Here is a 20404-nt window from a genome sequence, read left to right as displayed (position 1 = left end):
CCATATGGGGTCAAATCAGGGTCAGTTTGTAAATGTAAAACCAAAAAATGACGTTTTGGAAAAAAAATTTCAGTATAAAAAAAACTAAAATCCTGAAGGAAAAAAAAACCTATAAATGTAAATCAAGGAGATTATTATGGGGTCAAATCAGGACAAGCTTCAAATGAATTCGAAAAATTGGATGTAAATTTAAAACCAGATTTAAAATTCCAAAATACACAATATAAGCTTGAAAGAAATATTAAAAGATGGAAGGTAAAAAGATTGTAAATTTGATTTTTTTTTAATTTTTTATTTCATTTCAAGAAATGGAAGAAAACTAAATTGAAAAACTATAAATGTAAAACTGCTAATGATTAATGTTTATCAGTAACAGCAAATGTTATGTTTTTAAAAGAAAGAAATGTTTCTTTCAGTCCTAAATTTACAGTTTAAATTCAGACTTTTTGTTTTCAGACTTGATCCTGATTCTATGGGGATGGAGCTTTGATACGGCGACAAATCAGGGTCAGATTAAAGTGAATAAAAGAACAGAGTGTAAATTTGAAAACTAATTTAAAATCCAAAACAAACAATATAAACTTGAAAGAAATATTAAAAGATTGTAAATTTGATTTAAAAAAAGTTTTCATTTGAAGAAATACAAGAAACCTGAATAAAAAATAACTATAAACTTAAAACTGTTAATGATTAAAAAATGTTTTTCCATAACAGCTAATGTTATATTTTTAAAAAGAACATTTTTTGTTTTCTTTGCTTTCAGTCCTAAAGTTACAGTTTAAATTCAGACTTTTTGTTTTCAGACTTGATCCTGATTCTTTGGGGATGGAGCTTTGATACGGAGTCAAATCCAGACAAGAAGAAAATGAATAAAATACCAGATTGTAAATTTGAAAACCACCTAAATAAACAATGTGAACATCTTAATCGTGTCGCTATCTTCTTTTACCATGGATTTCTTTTATTCCAATGCACTTTTTTACATTTAAGATTCTGGCATTTTTATAAAAACACCAGATAATGTTTCTAATTCAAATCAGAATTGCGTATAAAATGCACATCCATAAAAAAAATTTTAAAACACAGAAATAAAAGAATTGAACTAATCTGTAACTATGATCTTCTCCATGAAGGCTTGTGCAGATTAGAAAATCCAGCTTTTGGGGTCAGAATGAGCAGGGCCGTACCACGATGCCGTCGCTGGCCCCTGTGGTGAGGTAAATGTTGTCGGGGTCACAGGGAACACCCCCGTCCCGCCGCTCGATATAGCGAGCAACGTCCTGCCGCACAGACTCGATGCCCTGGCTGGCGCTGTACGCCCCTGAAAGACATTCATCACATTCATCCCACCTTCACGGAGGATTCTGATGCAGAGCAGAAACATCCGGAACCTGACGGTACGGCTGCCACGATTAGTCGACTTATCGACTATATATATTTTAACAGTCGATAGGCCGTTACTTTATATTATATGGAGTTGGCGTGTAGTAAAGTTGAAAGTTATAAAGACATTCTGCTAGCTTTTTTGACTATTTTGGTATTTATTAAGGTTTTTTAGGCTGTTTTGCAGTTTAGCTAATATTTCAGCTACATGCTAGCTATTTTGGCTATTTTAGAATTTTTTTTTAATTTGTTATGCTAATTTGTAGTTTAGGCAATATTTAAGCTACATGCTAGATTTTGGCAAATTTAACCTTTTTTGGTTGTTTTTTTTAGGCTAATTTTGAGTTTAGCTGATATGTGAGCTACATGCTAGCTGTTTTGTCTAATTAAGGATTTTTCAGATTTTTTAGGCTAATTTAGAGTTTAGGTAATATTTCAGCTACATGCTAGCTGTTTTGGCTAATTTAGATTTGTTTTAATTTGTTAGGCTAATTTGGATTTTAGCTAATATTTCAGTCACATGCTAGCTGTTTTGGCTAATTTAGGTTTTTTTTTTGTTTTTTTTAGGCTAATTTTGAGTTTAGCTAATATGTGAGCTACATGCTAGCTGTTTTGCTAATTTAGGATTTTTCAGTTTTTTTAGGCTAATTTGGAGTTTAACAAATATTTCAGCTACATGCTAGCTGTTTTGGCAAACTTGGGCTTTTTTTAGGCTAATTTGGCATTTAACTAATATTTTAGCTTCAGTGATTTTAGCTATCAATTTCAGCATCTTCAGCTATCAGCAGTACCATCTTCAGCGGCCGCATTCAGTTTACAGCATTCACACTAGGATTATCTCCCATAATGCTAGTGTGAATGCATCTAGTTTTTAGTTAATTGAAAGATAACCATGGTTAAGATGTGTTTTACATCCACTTTATGCATGACCAGATAAGTCGACTAATCTTAAAAAATAATCAGTGATTACATGACTATTAAAATAATTGTTTGTGGCAGCATTACCTGACAATAAAAACGTTTGCATTTGCAGGAACGTATACACACCCAAGCTGTTTCCACCGCAAGAATTCAGAATGCGACATGCTCTATTCTTGGCGTCCTCTGGAAAAATGCTGTCGCTCAGCAGTTCAGGGTACGAGCAGAGAGCCAGCACCTTCACACAGAGAGAGAGTTTATGAGGTCAAATCCAGCATGAATCGGTGGATCAACGTGAACGCTACAACAACACTTCCAGACAGAGATTGGCTTTAATGCTTTCAAAGAAGACGGCTCCATTCCAGACGCTGACCTGTCGGAAGAAGGTGATGGGCTGCTGGCCCATGGCGTGTGCGTCACCGATGTTGGCCTTGATGACCTCTGCGAAGGGCTTCTTCATTCCCTGACGAACACAAACCAGAATAAACAAACATGAGAGACAAACTGTACAAAAAGTTCAACCTTCTGTTCAAACCAAATCCTGAAGAACACGTTCAGACACAAACGCTGAAAATTTACCAAAAACGCTGATTTTTCATCCCGTCAGAAGTTCCATCATGATGAAAAAATAAAAAAGCTTAAAACTGGGTTCTATTAAAATGTTCATATATGTTCTTCTGTTCCAACTACTGATTAGAGGAAGAAGATTATTATAAGCTCTGTAAATAAAAACGGACCTTACAAATGAATCTTTCACTAAAACAAAGTAAAAAAGATGAAAATCTCTCTTATAAGTTAAAGATTTACCTTTCCTTTTTGAGATTTATTTCTAACAAATACACTCACAAACATCTGAAAATAAAAGATGCAAAACAAAATATGGACCAAGCATTTATCAGCAAAAAATGACAAAGGAAATGTTGTCAGAAATAGGTTTAAAAAAGATTAATTTTGTTACCACTTTACAGGTCTTTGAACTTTTAGTCTGTTATTAAAGAAAATATAAGAATTTTTCATCAACCATCATTACGGATCGTTCAAAACAAACCAAAATCAATTCTGGGTGCAAAGTTGCTGCTTGACGGTTATCAAAAAGTGTGTTAACCTGAAACTCTCGACATATGGAGCTCAATCGGAGCCATAAATATTTAAAACCTAATTAAAACATTTAGAAAAAAATATAGGTGTTTGACCAAAAAAAATGTAAATTGTCCATACATTTTTGCTATTCTAAAATTAACTAAATTAAACTTAAATGTTCTTTTTTTTAGGTTTTGAAAACTCAGAATTTCAATTTCAAAACTTTGTTTTCTGTTTCAAGTCTTTTTTTCCACTTTCAACTCTTTTATTTATTTATTTCAAATCTGAAAATTTCAGTTTTAAAACTTTTTATCCCCGTTGTGGCGCATTGGGGCGGGGCTAACACGAAGGACCAATCAAAACTGATGAGTGGTAACTACAGAGTGAGAGCACAGGAGTGTATCCCGCCTTTACCCAAAGTAGCTGGATAAGCTCTGCAGACCGGCGGCTCAAACGGGTTAATACGAGACAGTCAGCCACAGAGACACAGAAACACAGTGGAAGTGGCTGTCATGCAGGCACAGCCCCTGTATGGGAAAATCTTTTAATAGTAAACATATAAACCAACATGGAGACATGATTACTAATGTTTTTGTTTTGCAAATCGTGTTTGGTGTGAATTCATCTCCACAGTTTACCAGCTTTATTGAGGAATCCATTTCTATTCCTACAATCCAACCAGATCGATCTGAGGCAGAATCGAATCGACTGATTCTATTTAAAAATTGCTTTAAAATAAATAAATACATTTTATGGATTTGGGTTCCTACAATTTTCTTCTAGTTAAATTTAAGACTTGTTAAAGGTCAAAAATTAAGACCAATTTCTCAGTCTTTTTCCCTTTTTTTCATTATTTCACAGTTTATTTATTTACATTTTATGATCAAAACTGTAACTTCTTATCTTGTGTGCGGTTTGTGCCATGAGGCTTCAGCGGTCTTCTTTTATCAAACCGCCAGTGGGCATTCAGGGTGTCAGTGCATATGAACTGGTTCTCCTGCTATTTATTCACCTCATTTGATCAAAACAATCATGGTCAAAAAATTAAAATTTTGACATGAAATGTTAAATTGAAAAGTTTCAAGTAGCACAACTTTTATAATCTTTTAAAGGTTTTTTCAAGGTATTATTTTGAGATTAAAAACTCTTTAAGACCAAGCGGGAACCCTGAAAATACTATTTGGATTGAGAAATGTCGGTTTATTCTAAATACACCATAAAAACGACCATCATAACAGACAACACACATGTGATGGCATCAAAAAAAAAGATCAACCATCATTACAGATCTTTAAAAAAGAACCAGCATGAACGATGAATCGGACCACAAATTATGATATGAATCATATCATTAAAATAAGTCATTACCCCCCTAATGTTTATGAAAATATATATATATATATATACTAATATAATAAACAAAACTTCCTCATCCAAACTGAAAAATAGCATGACAAATGAAAACATAAAAACAAAAGGAATCTGAGAAAAAACAGAAATTTTATTCACAGAACATTTTTTTTCAAGTTCTTTATGCAGCTCGTCGTTTCCTGTTTTGTAGCAGATGAAAGCAGAGGGGAAGAAGCACAGTGGTTGTGTTACACGCACACAAACATGATCAACAGTGTGATTGTGTTTGTACTGGAGCCGTCAGACGTTTAATCCAAGTTAACTGCATGTAATAGTTAAACTGCGTAAGGTCTGGTTTTAGTTTTGCTGAGTGAAGCTTCTTTTCCCGCTGACACACGTTACAAAAGATTGTGTCATAAGTTGTGTATTTGCATTTGTGCATCTTCAAATTCCTCATCTAGACACCAAAACATTTCACTTCCCTGTCTGAAAAAAAAACAAAAAACGTGAGAAAACCTTTCTTGATGACCTAAGCTAAAGTGTGCCGGTTGTGCAATCCTTCAGGAAGACGATCTGCGCAGCAGCTGACCCGATGACGCGGCGCCAACACGAGCACGCACGGACACCATGATGTTCCCAGCAGATGTGAGGAGAAAGTGCAGAGAGAGGCCTGCAGGTTCAAACTCCGACACCCAGCTGCGAGCGGAGCTCAGAGGGCCGCCGCCGTCCTATTGGTCACAGGCGTGAGGCCGCCCTTGGGCTGAGCCAATGCCGGCACGCGGTGGGAATAACTCCCCTTTATTCCAGAGAACTCCCATCCGGGCTTCATCGAGCGGACTTCAGTGTCTTTAAACAAACTTTGAAGGGATGACTTTACCGCCCCCCCCCAACATAATAGAGACAGAAGCGGCTCCACAAACAGAGCTGCTCTTCCATCAGGAAATGAGCCGCCGTACAAGGATGGTTCTGTTTGCAAAGGTGCCTTTTGTGTAACCACGCAGGACGGCTGCAAATCAGCTCCTCTGACCTTAAGCTCTTCTTTTTTTGACAAACATCCACCACAATAAACCCAAATCTTTCTATATTGCTCTCTAACCAGACAAAATCCTTGGAAATGAAAAAAACAAAATAGCTTTGTGTCTGTAACCATGGCAACCACCTCAAAAGGTCCCCCGTTCACTTTTGAGCCAGAAGCTCATTAGGACAAAACAAAGGCAGCACTGTAATAATCCACCCTAACCCTTCCATGCACACCTCCGCCGGTACAGTCGGCCTTGTTCCCTTGAACAAAACCAGGTAATACCTGCACCGTGGGATCAGCCAATGTTCAGGAAACAGGAGAACACAGTGACTGAGAGGACTGGCTTCACAGAAAAAGAGAGACCCGCTTCCCAAAAGTAACACAACACCTTTACAAGTTACATAAAACAAAAAGACATGAACAAGTCTGTAAAAAAAATCAAGTAGAATCCAGAGAAGTTAGCACATAGAAATTTAGCATTTTCATATTGCAAATAACAAAAGTCTATATTTAGTGTCAGACGTAAACGGAACCTCAAACCCTTTGAAATTTGACAAAATACAGAAAAAATCTGGTAGTTTTGAAGGAGTTAAGCTGCTTAAATAAGCCTGACTGAGCAAAAACAGGACTCAGTTGTTTATTACAAACACGTCAAAGTCAAGGCCCGGGGGCCGGATCCGGCCCTCCTGGTGATTCTAATTATTTATGGACTGACGTTATCTTACACTCTTTTCTAACATGTATAATTTTAACAAAATATATTTTTATGGTGAGTAAAATATTGAAAGGTATTTAAGGTTTAAGTTGATTTATTCTGGAATAATATTATTCATTATTATATTAAAAGGTTAAGGTTTTAAAGTTTTAAAAAATTGGGATTCTGCTAGCTTTTTGGACTACTTTCACTACAACATTTACTAAGATTTTTGGGCCATTTTGGAGTTTAGCTAACATTTCAGCTACACGCTAACTGTTTTGGCTAATTTAGGCTTTTTTCAGGTTTGTTTGTTTTAATCAATTTTGGAGTTTAGCTAATGTCTCAACTACAAACTAGCTGTTTCTGCTAATTTTGGTTTTTTTAGTTTTTTTTTGGCCATTTTGAAGTTGAGCTAATATTTCAGTTACATGCTAGCTGTTTGGATAATTTAGGCTCTTTTTATGTTATTTAGGCTGTTTTGGGGTTTAGCTAATATTTCAGCTACATGCGAGCCGTTTTGGCTAATTTATGCTCTTTTTTTAACCATTTTTAGATTATTTTGGAGCTTAGCTAATATTTCAACTACATTCCATCTGTTTTGGCTAATTTAGGCTTTTTAATTATTTATTTATTTTTGCCTGTTTTAAAGTTTTGAAGTGAAGCTATTATTTAAGGTACATGCTAGCTGTTTTGGCTAACTTGTGTTTTTTTTGGCTGGGGGCTAATTTGGCATTTAGCTAATATTTTAGCTGGCTATCGACTTCAGCGTTTTCAGGTATTTCAGCATCTTCAGTGGCCAAAATCAGCTTACAGCATTCACACTAGCATGATCACAGGTAGAGGCATCCGGCTAACTCCCACTGCATGCAGAGCCAATTTGTCAACATCTAGTTCATATTTAATTTTAAAAAGTTACAGTTTTAAATAAAAAAACAGATTTACAATGTTGAATCAATGTTTATCCTGTTCGGGCCGCGACCTAAGGGGTGTTTTGGATTCTGGCCCCTTGACTTCGACCCCCCTGGTTCCAAAGCTCAGCACTGCTCTGGCTGCTGGACTCACATCCGTCCCTAAGGGAAGAGACGCTTTCACACCAGAGTGCACTCAGCACATCAGCTGCTGCCACATCACCAGGAAGGAGACCAACTTTCAGCTAAAAAAATAAAACTGCCAGGATTTATTGGTATTTTATTTTTTAAAACAATTTAGTCGAAAGCTGCATATAAATGAACAGAATGTCAAACTGCTGATCAGTGAAGCATCATCCTGGTTTCATATCACTTCTAGGTACTTTTAGAGCAGGAGGGCTTTAAAAACTTCTGGAATCAGTAACCAGGAGATGGACTTTGACAAAAGGGTGTGAGGATCCATGACCTTTTCAATGTTTTCATGAAGGAACTTCCCTCCTGTGGATCAACGCATTCATGATGAAGTAAAAATGACATTCGATCCATCCGTACCTCACTGAGCTCCCGCTCCAGCTCCACGGCGCGCTGCACGATGGGCCCGCGCACCGCGTACTCCACTTTCTTCACGGTGGGGTTCATGGTGTCGATGGTCAGCACTTTGGCGCGGGACATCCCATTCTCGGACATTTTCTCTTTGGGCAGTCCACGCCGCGTGGCACTCAGACTTGATAAAGCTCTGGCGGGAGAAGAGGAGGAGGACAGAGGTGGAGAGATCAGTACGCGCGCGCTCGGACCTCCACCCGCGGACAGCAGCAGCCCCACGTTCCGGTGAGACACCAGCCGCATCCTGGAGCCCGACATGTCTGAAAGTTCTGCCGCGCGCCGCGAGGAAGAGCGGAAAACGTTGCGTAAAAACGGGGCGCACGCGCGCGCTCGGACCGGTAGATCCTTCAGGAAGAACTTCCAACAAACGAACTGAGCCGCAACTCCACGCTCACAACTTTTTCAGGCGCGTGCACACATGGAAGCGGCTGCCGCGAGGCGCATCCCGCCCACTTTGTGATGCCCCGCCCCCTTCCTCTTATTTTGACTGACAGCTCAACCAGCTGGTTTTTGTCTGAACATTTCTGAGCTCTGAATGACAGGTTGGTGCAGTTCGACAGACAAAGGACGGGAAATGTTGAAGTTCTTTATCATGACACGAATAAAAACTAAAGTTATAAAGAGAAAACACAACTAGGTTCCTAAAATATCTTGAGTGAAGCATCTAGAGTTCCTTCCAGCTGGGGTCTCGGGTTCAAATTTCCCTTTTCGTGAGTCAAACTTGGATCTGAACCAGTTTACACGTTTACACTTGAACAGGAAGATTTAAATCCAACAGGAAAACTCTGTGAAACTTCACCTATATGTGGAGAAAACGTGAATTATCCTCAAGTTTCTGTTTTAGAATCGACTTCTTTTTAAAACAGATTCTTAAAAATCTGTTGCACCAAGAAGCTAAGGCAAGACTGAAACTCTCAAAATGAAAGTAAATAGAATGAATCAAAAATACTTTAGAAACAATCTGACTTTATTATGTGGAAAAAAAGAAGAAGAAAGTGTTTTTTAAAGATTCACAAGAGGTATAACGATGGACAGCAACATTTAAAACAAATAAAATACATAAAAACTAGGGCCGAAACTAAGGAATCAATTAAAAAAATGACTAATTAATTGCAAATCTGGAAAACAATAGTCATAATTAAGTTTTTTTTGTTACAGGATTTACCAGCCACTTATTTGAAAATAATCACAATATGAAATCCCACACAAAATTGTACATTTAGAACATTTATTTTTAAGCCTTTAACTCTGTTTTTGTCTACTTTACAATTTACTTCGGTATTTTCAATTTATTTGAAAGACTTGTTTGCTTTTTTTGGTATAATTTTAATCAGCACAACCTCTCCTATGTGACACTACCTTTATTTTGTAATTGTTTCATGTTGTATTCACACACTAGACATAAAATTATGCAAAAACAGAAAATTCCATCTGGAAAAATGGGAATAATTTTGGTGTGAAAACCTCAAATACGTTTAACGGGCTGTTTTTAATACATCGAAAGAAAGTTTTAGTTGTCTTTTTTTATAAAAACAACAAGAATAAAATTATCAACGTTTTAGAATGAAAAAAAAAATCCAGGGAAAATAAGAATTTCTCTCCTAAGAGAACTGCAGTATTTGACATTTTTCCTGGGATCCCGGTTTTTTTTTTCCACATACATTTTCTTTATTGTGTTTGTGAAAAATAATAAAACATTTTTTTGGGATTAGTTTGATCAACTGGATTTCAGGTTGGCTCAAGTGGAATTTACACAGGTGGGGGCGTGTCTGTCCGTTCTGAACTACTCGCCTCCAGCAACGTCGGTGGGCGGGACTTTCGTTTAGCAATTAGTTTTTGTTTATATTTTTTGTCCGACTTTTTGTTTCTGTAAAATTACTTGAATGAAGCCCAATGAGGCAACTGAATTGTGATATTGGGCTATATGAATAAAAATTTAATCGAATTTCTGCCGCTGCTGCATAAGAGCTGTTCGTTTTCCACCTTATTTATTAAAATACAAGATCACTTTTGTCCAAAAACTACAAATAATGGCCATATTATCTATTTAATTTAATGCAATCTCAATCACAGAATATAACAAAAGTTGTAGTCTATTTAGACAGTTTTATTACAGGATGCCTGAGGGCGTTAATAAACATGAACACATTAATTATGATTTATTAATCGTGTGTTAATGCGCCAACTTTCACAGCCCTAATAAAAATGTAATAATCATTTAAGAAACCGCAGTAGACAAAACCACAAGACATCTTCACATTTTTCTCCAGTGCATTTCAAAAACTTTTAAATCAAGTTTTAAGACAGGAATTTGTTTTAACTGTAAAAACATTAAAGCATTTTCATTTTAAGTACCATAAAATCTCTGACTGTGTCAACTTTTTTGCAAACAAACATCTTTTTCTTCTCCTGAAAACTTAGAATTTAGTGGCAGCGTGTATCTCAGACAGAGTCTGCGTGGCGATGGTGCGCAGCGCGTAGGTGGGCACTGAAGGTAAGACCAGCAGGTAGAGCTGGTGCTGGGGGGTCTGAAGGCCGTAACTTTTACATTCATCTGTTACTAAATAACACTGTTGAGGCTGGTGGGAGAATCCAAGGAGGAAGTCGGCAGCTCCGTCCTTCTGATCGCTCTCCTCAGATCCCTCCTCCTGGGGGAAGTAGTGCGACACGGTGAAGATGTAGAAGAGCTTCAGCAGCTCCCAGCGGCGCGCCTTGGGGAGGGCATAACTGGAACTCTGCACACAGGAGACCGAGCGTCGAGTTTCACGGTTGATGAGGAGAAGTGCCAGGACGTCAGGCCGCAGCGGCACGGATCCTGGAAAGCAGCGCTCTCCCACGTCCAGGCAGTCTCTCAACGTGTCCACAAGGGGCAACCAGAAGCGGCTCAGCAGCTCCGCCTCTGCTCTGTGGAGGGGCGGCGTGGGACCGCACAGGACGCACATGTCAGCTCTGGGGAGAAGCTGGAAGCGCAGAAGGCGGTGAGCCACGGTGGGACTGCCCTGCGGCAGGAAAACCGGATAATCGCAGGAGGTAGATCCGGACGCGGACAGGGAGCGCACCAAAGCTGAAAGCAGGACGATCTCGGCCGGTGCCAGGCGCCACCACTTCTCCGTCGCAGTGACTATCCGCCCGTGGACGATGAGGCATCCAAACTCACTGTCCGCTGCCTCAGCAAATCCGTCCACGGCTTCTTGGAGAGGAGAGGGGTTGGAGGGCAGCAGGGAATCGGCGCAGTGCGTGAGGTTACCCATGATGCCCTCTTGTCTTTCTTCAATCAGCTGATCAATGAGGCCAAAGCAGGACCTCAGTTCCTTCTTCAGTCTTTCAACATTCCTGACATTTAGCAGCTCGTCCTGCCCCAACACCAGCACCATGCAGCTCCACACGTTCTCCAAGAGGCGCTGCAGACGCATCTGCATCATCCTGCTGCTGCATGACCCGCCGTGACCTCTGCAGCACACGGCGATCAGCATCACACTGTCCTGGAACACTCTCCACACCACTCTGCCCCCGTCCTCCGTCTCACAGGAGGACAGCAGCGCGCCCTGGCCCCCTCCAAACATGTGCACGCCGTTCAGTGAGCCGATGACGGAGAAGGGGAGCTGCCTGGAGCCCCCCCTGACGAACAGAGGGACCCCGCTGCCGGCCGTGAGGCACAGCAGCTGCGTGGACCCCTCCTGCAGCATGGCGGGGGGTCAGCCGCGGATCACGCCTTATTACCGCCGTTTGAACTGCAGCAGATTATCGAACCGACGCGTTCAACTGAGCCGGTTGTGTAAGGACAGTCGGGGAGGCAAAAGCTCACAACGTTGCATCAGCAATTAGCTATTAGCATCACCGGTAAACCAGCAAACAGAACACCGGGAGAAAACACCAGAATCAGACAGAAAACAGAACTATCAGAACTGTAAACACTTTTGTAAACAGAGTGTAAGCTACACTTCCGTTTCAGCAATGACTAGCTTTTTTGTTAGCTGTCTGTACTAAACATGCTAGGTTTACAAAGGAGGTTACCGTTGTTTCCACAGTAACGACGTCCCATGATTCATTCTCTACACCGTCGAAGGCGGTTTCATTTAGCTGGTCGAGTTGCAGTTCCGGCTCAGGAGATCCGCATACCCGCCGAAGGAGCGGGAAGCCAACACAGACCTGGGTTCAGTCCAGCCCAGCTCCCTCCCCGAGCGTTAGCTTCTCAACATGGATCTGAAAAGCCGCCGGCTGAACTCTCGCGAGACCTGAACCGTCAGTTGTTCTCTGGGTCGCCTGCAGATGGCGCTTCTGATATAATACAGCGAAGGACATGCACCCGTTTGGTAACTTCACATAAAATAAAAATAGAAAAAAAAATAATTATAATAATAAAATAAAAAATAAAAAGAATCAAAATAAAAAAAAAAAAGAAAAAAAAAAAGTTAAGAAAGCGTTTAGAACTGCTGCATTAAAGTGAAAAGTATGTTATGGTACTGGTATTCTTAATGTCTATTTAATTATTGGACTGCTTCTAATAGATTGTTTTGCTAAAACTACATATGGATATGTTTGTACGAGCATGGAATAAAACAATTATAAATTGTTACATTAATTTATGAATTTTAGGACAATTCTAAAATAAATCTATCTATGAAAACAGCTTTTATAAGAAGTTTTTGTAATGAAAAGGATAATAGAGAAGCAGTAGCAACTAAAGTGCAGTATTAATGTCTCAAATTCAAACTTCCATTATTTTTCTTACATGTCCAGGGATGAAAGTAGATCTTTGCTTTTGCCAGTACTATAACAAATAATGTCAACGTGAATCTTTTTAATAGTGAAAAATGCACATAAATGCAGATGAGAATAAATTTTGACTAAAAATAAAAAATGTATAAAGAAAATAGTGTGACTATTGTACTAAAAAAACTTGATAAATACAGAAAATGCAACAGATCTGAACCAGATCTAAACTTGAAATTTATATTTAAAGAGGTTGTTTCTCTGACTTTACCTTAACTCAAAATGTCCCAAAAATAATAGAATTTTCCAAATGTTTGTCATGCTGCTTAATTAATACCCAGCTTGCTCATTTTCCAATTAGCATCTTTTCCAAAGGAATTCTGAAAAACTTATTGAAAATCATTAGACATTTTACTGTGGCCAGCAGTGCCTAGAAAACATTTTACAGGTTGATTTGTGTTATTCCACGTTTTTAGAGCTTTCATGTAAAACCTCTGGTGTTGCATTCTTCAAAAAAAATAGTAATGAAGTGCATATGCTGCACAATAAGAGTGAAACCTTTCAAAGTAAAATCAAATTTTACAGTAATTTATCAGAACTTTTATATGGTCCAGAATCCAAAAGACTTGGTAATTGTGTTACTATTGCTTTTCTGAGCAGGAATTTGATCTTGTTCTTTTTTGCTAATGCTGCAATATGTATAAAAATACTACTATCTATATTACCAAAAACAAATATAATGTTGTATTTAAGATAAACCACAACCCTGAAGTAGTAAAGAAGATTTTTATTAAATATAAAAAGGTCAAAAAGAACAATGATTACTCAAACTAATACAAAAGGGCACAAGAATTTACCAAAAACCCACATTGTGCCATGAAAAAAAACCCTAACTACCAATATTTTTCCACTGCGGCTGAAAAAAAGAAAAAAATCAAATAAACAATCTTCCTCCTGAAATGAGCCCAAATGGCCCAAATGTGAGACATCTTCCCGTGGCAGTGCGATGGCGAGGCATGAGGAGTAGTGTTGAGGTGCATCTCCCTGTAGACGATATCAAGGCCTAAAGAACAAAGACAACACATACATATAATAATGAGACCATTATTTTAACATTATTTCAATTTTATTGTGTTATTTTTGATAAACACATATAAGTACTGGTGTAAAACCAAAAGCTCTATGTCAGTTGAACAAATTAAAGGTCTTTAGCATGAACCGGATTCATCCGCTTTTTTAGATAAAGTTGATTTATGCTTTTTAGTTTCAGTCAAAGCCTTCGAGGATTGTGTTTAGTATTTGGCCCTGCTACCTGAAGTACATGTACGGACACGTTGACTTACCAAGGAAGTTCTCACAAGAAGGAGCAGACCTTCTGCGGTCGGAAAGGGTTGGTGCTGGAGGACATGCCGGTGAGCAGAGGGTCCTGGGTCGCGTTGGTCATGCAGAACTGTTGGAGGTCAGCAGCTGCCTGAGAAACCTGCTCAGAACAGAAGACAGAAACCATGTTTTGGAGGATGAAAACTATTTACAAAAGGTTAGGATAAAATTAAAATAAAAACAACTTCAAGTAAATCAGAACTTCTTTAATCAGAATTTTATTAACTTCCTCAGAATAGTAGAAACTTGAATATATTAGACAATAGTTTTAACTTCAACACTTGAATGAAACAAAACTGATCTGGATTTATTGAATGAATTGCTCAAACTGGATTTAAAAGCTTGATGCTTTAATCAAGGAGTCTCAAACATTTTCTGTCACGTTTCACGACTAGATTTCTAAATTAAACTGCGATTTTATTGGAGCCAAACCCAATTCTTTTGGTATCTTTTAAGATATATGCTTCTATATTATTATTCATAATAAAAATAATATTTTCTATGCCTTTTTGTTAACTAAATAAAAAAACAGAAGAATTAAATTAGCATTAGGAGGAGGGAATTTATATTATTTTGAAAAGCTAAGAGACCAGTTGATGACAAACAGAACTTTTTGCTTTGTAATATTAAGAAAAAGGGAGAAAATGTAAATATCATTCACTTAAAATAAGTAAAGTGGTATCCAGATTGCTGGGATAGAAATGCCTTTATTTCAAATATGTTATTTCAAGAAAATTAGCTAAAAAGGTGTCCTTTGCTTTTTAGAAATATTTTTTTCTACTTCTATTAGCTTTTAAAATGGCAAGAAAGAAAATTATTTGTTGGTGCCAACTGCAGTTTTGCACTAAACAATATTTTAAATAAAGCAATTTTCCCCAGAAACACATTTTTCTACTTTGTAATTAAAAGTGCTGAAAAAAAGGAGCAATGTTCCTTTGTTCTCTGGGTTTTAAACCCCGATCTAATAGCAAGCTAAGTATAAATGTTGTAATGTTGTGTTTTTTAAAAATACAAATAAATATTGTCTGCCTTATTTGCAGGTTTATGTAACATTTCTGAATAAACTGGTGCTATAAAGTCATTTCGATTGCCTAGACCAGGGGTCTGCAACCTGCGGCTCCAGAGCCACATCTGGCTCTTCTACCCCTCCATTGTGGCTCTCTGGTTAAAGAAAAATACAAAACTGTTGGTTTAGAAAAAAGTAACTGTAAAGTACATTTAAAAAAGCAAAAAAAAAACAACTTAAAACTTTGCCAGTACAGTAGCCATAGTGGTTCCATAATCAAGAACATTTTGGCAAATTTAAGTGTTTTAGGTGTGCCTTATGGTTAAAAAAATACAGTTAATTAGCTCTGTTTTAATTTTAGAAAGCTAGATTTATGAATTTCTGGTTAAGAAGCACCACAAATGCTTAAAGAAAATGATTTTTCATAGCATTACACTACCTACCACTAGATTTGTTCGACAGAGATCATTTTATGTGACACAGGAAGTCTTTTATTTTGAAGTCAACCTCTGTTAAAAGTTATAAACTGTTTCGTATTTGGGGGAAATAAATCTGTTTTCTCTTAAAGTTAGTTTTAATTATGCCAAAAATAATAGTTTATTTATATTTCTCATACAAATAACAATATTATAAATACAAAATCTTATTTTTCTGAAGGTGTGTGGCTCCTACTGGGTGGTGGTCAGTGAGAAATCAACCTAAATGGCTCTTTACACGTTAAAGGTTACCGACTCCTGGCCTAGACAAGTAAATCTTGAGTGGATCCAAATGCATTTTTATTTTGTTAACAGGAAGTGACCATAAAAGTGTTGGTTGAACTTATTTAACTGACCTTTGAGCATATCACTACAATTTTATGGCAACATTTTAAACTGGTATAATCAGGCCTAATCCAAGATTACCCAGTCTAAAAATAAAGCTAAAATCAATTATTAATCTTAACATCTAAACTTTTTAAAATGTAAAACTATCACCTTAGTTTTCATTTATTTCACATTTGTTCCATAAAGTTAACATTTGTCTTCATTTAGGATTTGTTTGTTTTGGCTCTTGAGGACAAAGTAGTTTTCAAAAGTTTTGATTGTAATGGAAAGTACATTACTGCGAACTTTGTACATTACTTGGATGTTTTTATAGTTAACCAAATCATAAAATTAAAACATTAAATCAATTAATAATTGATTGGCTGATTAATAATTGATAAAAGCTTCGTTATTATTTTTTTCCTTTACTTCCTAACAACAGATAATTTATGGAACTATGAAAGTACAGATAAAGTGACTCTTAATTTAAAATATGTTTCGTGAAATGAAGTCTTATAGATTTTGTTTTCATTTTTCACTCGTTTCAGACCGCCTATAACGGAAATAGAGAAAACTTCGACCAGGAAAAAATGGAATTTGACTTCAAATGAGACTTTTCGCTCGATAAAACTGTAATTTTATGGTTTGAAAGGTTTAATAATCTGTTTTATTTCACCATAATCAGAAACTCCCGTTAGAAGCTCCAACTACGCCCCAATCCGCCTGTTGACTTTATGCTAGCAAAGCTAGCTGTCCGCGCGACCTAGCATTGCTAGCAAGTTTCCTTTGTTTTCCTCCGTTAAAAGAAAGAAAGAAAAACTTCTCACCTTCACTCTATCGATGCTGGCCTCTAAATGCAGCTGCTGGACCATCTTTTTCATGGTCACGAGGGTCGAAGAAGATGACATTCTCGCTGCTGGATGAATAAAGTTTGAGGTTTCAGTTCTGCCGTCCGGACAAGTGATGCTAACGGATTCGGGACTTCCGGCGGATTTTGGTTTTTCAACTTTAAAGCAAAAAAAGGAAATGACCACCAGGGGGCGGCAAAGACAAAACCTTTAGTTTAAAAAAAATACTTTATTGTGCAGTCACGCAAATGAAAGATTCCACCACTTCACATTCAATAATTTATACTTTTATATTTTTAAAAATATGTCACAGAGATGATACGAGTGTTTATTAGCTTGTGAGAATACGACTCCTTAAAGTGCTTTTGTGTTTGATTGATGGTGATGAATGATCTGTACTGTCAAGACAATCAAGAATGGAGTCGAAGATGCAATCAGGTGAGCTGGTTCTTATCTTCGTCTAAGGAGAAAATACTCAGATCACTGGAGCAGACTTTGTTTTTTGACTTGAGCCACGAATCGTCATCCTCGGTGGTGCTCGACTCCTGCCAGCGTCTTTGATTTGAATGTCTGGAGGAGCTGAAACGGACAAATATAGGGGTTAAAAGTACTGCAAAAACATAAAAACTCTGCCAAACAGGGAATAAATTCTATAAATGATCAACTTTTAAATGTGCTGAATATTGATAGAATGTCTTAGTTCAGAGGAGCCGTTTGGACTCGCTTTGTACTGATCAAACCTAGAAGGAGCCACACAGTCTTACTTTAGCCTTTAAGAAATATGGATTTGCCTTCATGACCTTCTTCTTTTCATAATAAATATGAATTATAGAACCACATGTGGATCTGGACCTGCTGGTTTCAGACTCCTGTCTTGGTTTGTTCAAACCACAGTACCTGCAGTCTGAGACGAGTCGGAGTGTGCGATAAACGTCAGTCGTGGATGGCACGGCGGCAGATTGTGAGGACTTGGGAGTAGAGAACGTAGTGTAGGTTGAGGATTTGACTGGTGGAGCTTTTGAAGAAGACCTCTTGATCTCCGGCTCACTTTCTGCAGGTAATCAGAGTTGGAAATTCAGCAATAAATATGTGTTTACAAACATGGATACGATAAAAACATTTTAAAATGAAAATGTAATCTTCATTATTTTTATTAGTGTACACTTATTTCACTGACAAGCCCAAACAAACACAAAAACAAAGATTTGCTCTTTATGATGCCGACTTACTGACTGAAAGGACACTTTGGCCGTCCGACGAGGAAGATCTCATCCGCTCAGCGAATGGAGTCATGCTCAGAAACTGATGCTTGAGCCAGGCGGCTCGATCCTCCTCAAAAGCTCTCTTCTGTGGAGACCAACGGCACGGCGTGAATCTAAAACGCAGACGCTCGGTGGCGCCGCTACAGAGGCGGGGTTACCTCTCGGCCCAGTCGGATAGCAGCTTCGGTGAAGTTCTTCCTCTCCCTCTCAAAGTTCCTCTTCTGCTCCTCGAAGAGCCTCCATTCCTCCTTGAGGCGCTCCTTCTCCTCCAGCGTGTAACAGCCGTTGAGGACGGCCGCCGTCTCGTCGTCGAACGACGTGTTGAGCTGTTGCTGGAAGACAAATTACACCAAAATGTCTTCACCTATAAACGAGCCCAGTTTTGGTATCTATGACCCCAAACGGAGACCGATCTGCTGAGCTTCCTCCTAAACTCTGACCTGCAGGAGCTGCTGCTGCGCATGAATGAACTCTTTGCACTGCTGGACTTCCAGCCTCATCCGCTCCACCTCGTGCTCGTGAGCTTCCAGAGGAATCACGTCGGCGTTGGACAGCTGCTGGTTCTGCACCAGAGACGCTACGAAGAAAAACACAAACTAGAGGTCAAAGTTTACTAAAGTAAATGCAGAAAAGTGCAGATGGATTTTCTCCTCCACATCTACAGATTTTGCAACACAATTAAATTAAGAAAGAATTGATACATGAATAATTATTTATCCTGAAAATGTTTTTTTGTTCAATTTTATTGATTTCTTTGACATATTGTGTTGAATTATGATGTCATTCCTACTAAATCAGTTTACTGTTGTGACATTTACTGCTAAAGAGAATTCAGTTGGATATGAGGAAAAAAAAATGCTTTAATTATTAGACTTAAGCTAAAACTTTAGGAGCTTTTAAAAGTTATTTGTTTCAGGAAAATCAAAGGAGATGGGATTTTAAGTTCTTCACAGCAAACATGATTTTACTTCTTTGGCATAAAAGTTTGGAATTCCCAACAGAAAATTGTAAAAATCAAACTTTCATTTAAGAAAATGTTTGTGAGAATAAACCTGAGGAAGGTGGTGAAGATCATCACGGATTGACTCCTTTTTTGTCCTTAAAGGTTTAGTTTCTTTGGGACAGAAATAAAAAAATAAGAATGTATTTTTTTTAGGGCTGTCAGATTTGTCGCGTTAAAAACGCATTAATCTGACGTGTGCTTGACGCCGACAATTTTTTTGACGCATTAATTTTCTCATGCGTGCCTTTTCATACCGCGCAGGGGCGTCCCGCCCTTTAACTCACCGGCTGCTCTCTCACTAGATCACGGGCGGGTCTCCAACCACAGAGCTGCGAGCTAAAACCGGCCGGCGCTAGGACCTGGAGAGCTCCTGTACCCTAATCCGGCTCCGGTTCACGTCCAGTACCACGTCTGGTGGTACCGGCTCGTGTCCCGCGCCGCGTCCCGAGAGCTACAGACCCCCGACGTTCCGAACAGCAAGCGCACCGGGGGACGTTTTAAATGTTCTGGAGGTTTAAGCGTGATCCAGCCCCAGCATAGCGGTCTGTCTGCCGGCATATTCATCCGTGAGCTCCGCTGGACACGTCGCTGCATCGAGCTGCAGCCAGAGAACGCGGCGGCAGTAACAGACTGTCAAACAGTGTATCCTGCTTTTCTCAGTCTTTAATGTTTTAAAAAACACAAGTTAATTTGAAATGATAAATCTCTATTTCATTTATTACTGTAGAGGAGGAAAAGATTTGGTCCTGACAAAAAATGAACATGAAAGTGTTATGGAAATTTTATTTTTGATGTTTTTTATTTTATTTTACTGAATGTTGATTGAAGTTTTGAATTTAAAATGCCCTTCACTTGCACTTGGGCTTTTGTTAGGCATTTTATGTTACAGCCTTTTATTGTTAAGAAAGTTTATCTCAATACAATGTTACAAAAAAATATTTCTGATGAAAACTATTAATTTTGCCATTCTTGTTTTCATAATTAATGTAGAACTGCTAAATTCCACGAAGCACACATTGTTTTCCTTGAAAAAAGGCCACATTAATCGCGAGTTAACTCAGGACAATGCGATTAATCGCGATTTAAAATTTTAATCTCCGGACAGCTCTAATTTTTTTCACTGCTCCTTTCCAGTCATGAAGATTTTTTGTCGTCTTCATGAAAAGAAACAAATAAACAGAACAAAACGGTCAATAATCATGCAGTGTTCCCTCGCTGTCATTTCAGAGCTTTGTGTTCTGCCTCCTGATTGGATGTTGATCAGATCTTTTTCATTCATCAAAACTGAATTTTGAGAGTTTAAACAAAAGAGAAAAGTGTGAAAATGTTCATGTCTGTCAGAGTGAAGTGGACAGAGTTTTTAGTGAGGAGTTGTGCAGCCCTCAAACATCTACAGGCTCCGCCCCTTACAGCACATGTCAAAGTCAAG

The 20404-nt window shown here is 38.2% G+C and overlaps 4 protein-coding genes across 6 annotated transcripts in view; all 4 read right to left on the bottom strand.

The window, feature by feature from the left end:
• The window catches only part of gpt2l (glutamic pyruvate transaminase (alanine aminotransferase) 2, like), a 20223-nt gene extending 8013 nt beyond the window's left edge, over positions 1-12210 (bottom strand). Inside the window, exons 1-5 of one of the 2 annotated variants that reach the window (XM_024273696.2) lie at positions 11975-12210; positions 7910-8093; positions 2675-2764; positions 2431-2539; positions 1188-1321 (exon numbers count right to left, since the gene is read on the bottom strand). In XM_024273696.2, coding sequence (XP_024129464.1) covers positions 1188-1321; positions 2431-2539; positions 2675-2764; positions 7910-8093; positions 11975-12009 — 552 coding nt within the window. In that variant the 5' untranslated portion in view covers positions 12010-12210. Of the gene's footprint in view, positions 1-1187; positions 1322-2430; positions 2540-2674; positions 2765-7909; positions 8380-11974 lie in introns of those variants that run through there. The other variant, XM_024273695.2, reaches the window with a different exon arrangement.
• On the bottom strand, positions 9609-11968 carry fuz (fuzzy planar cell polarity protein). The gene has a single exon (XM_024273697.2). The coding sequence runs from the start codon at positions 11644-11646 to the stop codon at positions 10378-10380; it is 1269 nt and encodes a 422-aa protein (XP_024129465.1). The 5' UTR covers positions 11647-11968; the 3' UTR covers positions 9609-10377.
• Positions 12211-13444: 1234 nt separating the features above from the next.
• Positions 13445-16875, bottom strand: LOC112147619 (guanine nucleotide-binding protein G(I)/G(S)/G(O) subunit gamma-5). Its single transcript, XM_024274137.2, has 3 exons — positions 16690-16875; positions 14017-14153; positions 13445-13736 (listed from the first exon to the last, which is right to left on the bottom strand). The coding sequence occupies exons 1-2, from the start codon at positions 16768-16770 to the stop codon at positions 14028-14030; spliced, it is 207 nt and encodes a 68-aa protein (XP_024129905.1). The 5' UTR covers positions 16771-16875; the 3' UTR covers positions 13445-13736; positions 14017-14027.
• Positions 16876-16981: 106 nt separating this feature from the next.
• The window catches only part of ssx2ipa (synovial sarcoma, X breakpoint 2 interacting protein a), a 12891-nt gene continuing 9468 nt past the window's right edge, over positions 16982-20404 (bottom strand). For both annotated transcript variants that reach the window (XM_024274136.2, XM_036216157.1), the window contains 5 exons: positions 18413-18549; positions 18131-18304; positions 17940-18057; positions 17608-17761; positions 16982-17289 (listed from right to left, as the gene is read on the bottom strand). In XM_024274136.2, coding sequence (XP_024129904.1) covers positions 17145-17289; positions 17608-17761; positions 17940-18057; positions 18131-18304; positions 18413-18549 — 728 coding nt within the window. In that variant the 3' untranslated portion in view covers positions 16982-17144. The remainder of the gene's footprint in view (positions 17290-17607; positions 17762-17939; positions 18058-18130; positions 18305-18412; positions 18550-20404) is intronic.

This window comes from Oryzias melastigma, linkage group LG17 (assembly GCF_002922805.2).
Source record: "Oryzias melastigma strain HK-1 linkage group LG17, ASM292280v2, whole genome shotgun sequence".
In the NCBI taxonomy this organism is placed as follows: domain Eukaryota; kingdom Metazoa; phylum Chordata; class Actinopteri; order Beloniformes; family Adrianichthyidae; genus Oryzias; species Oryzias melastigma.
Note: the sequence above shows the minus strand (reverse complement) of the source record. Positions and strands in the feature narration are given on the sequence as shown.

Bases quoted from the DNA above. Each gene is read 5' to 3' on its own strand.
- fuz (XM_024273697.2), bottom strand. From the start codon at position 11,646: ATGCTGCAGGAGGGGTCCACGCAGCTGCTGTGCCTCACGGCCGGCAGC.
- LOC112147619 (XM_024274137.2), bottom strand. From the start codon at position 16,770: ATGTCATCTTCTTCGACCCTCGTGACCATGAAAAAGATGGTCCAGCAG. The intron at 14,154-16,689 runs GTGAGAAGTTTT...TGTTCTGAGCAG, and splicing joins CCAGCATCGATAGAGTGAAG to GTTTCTCAGGCAGCTGCTGA.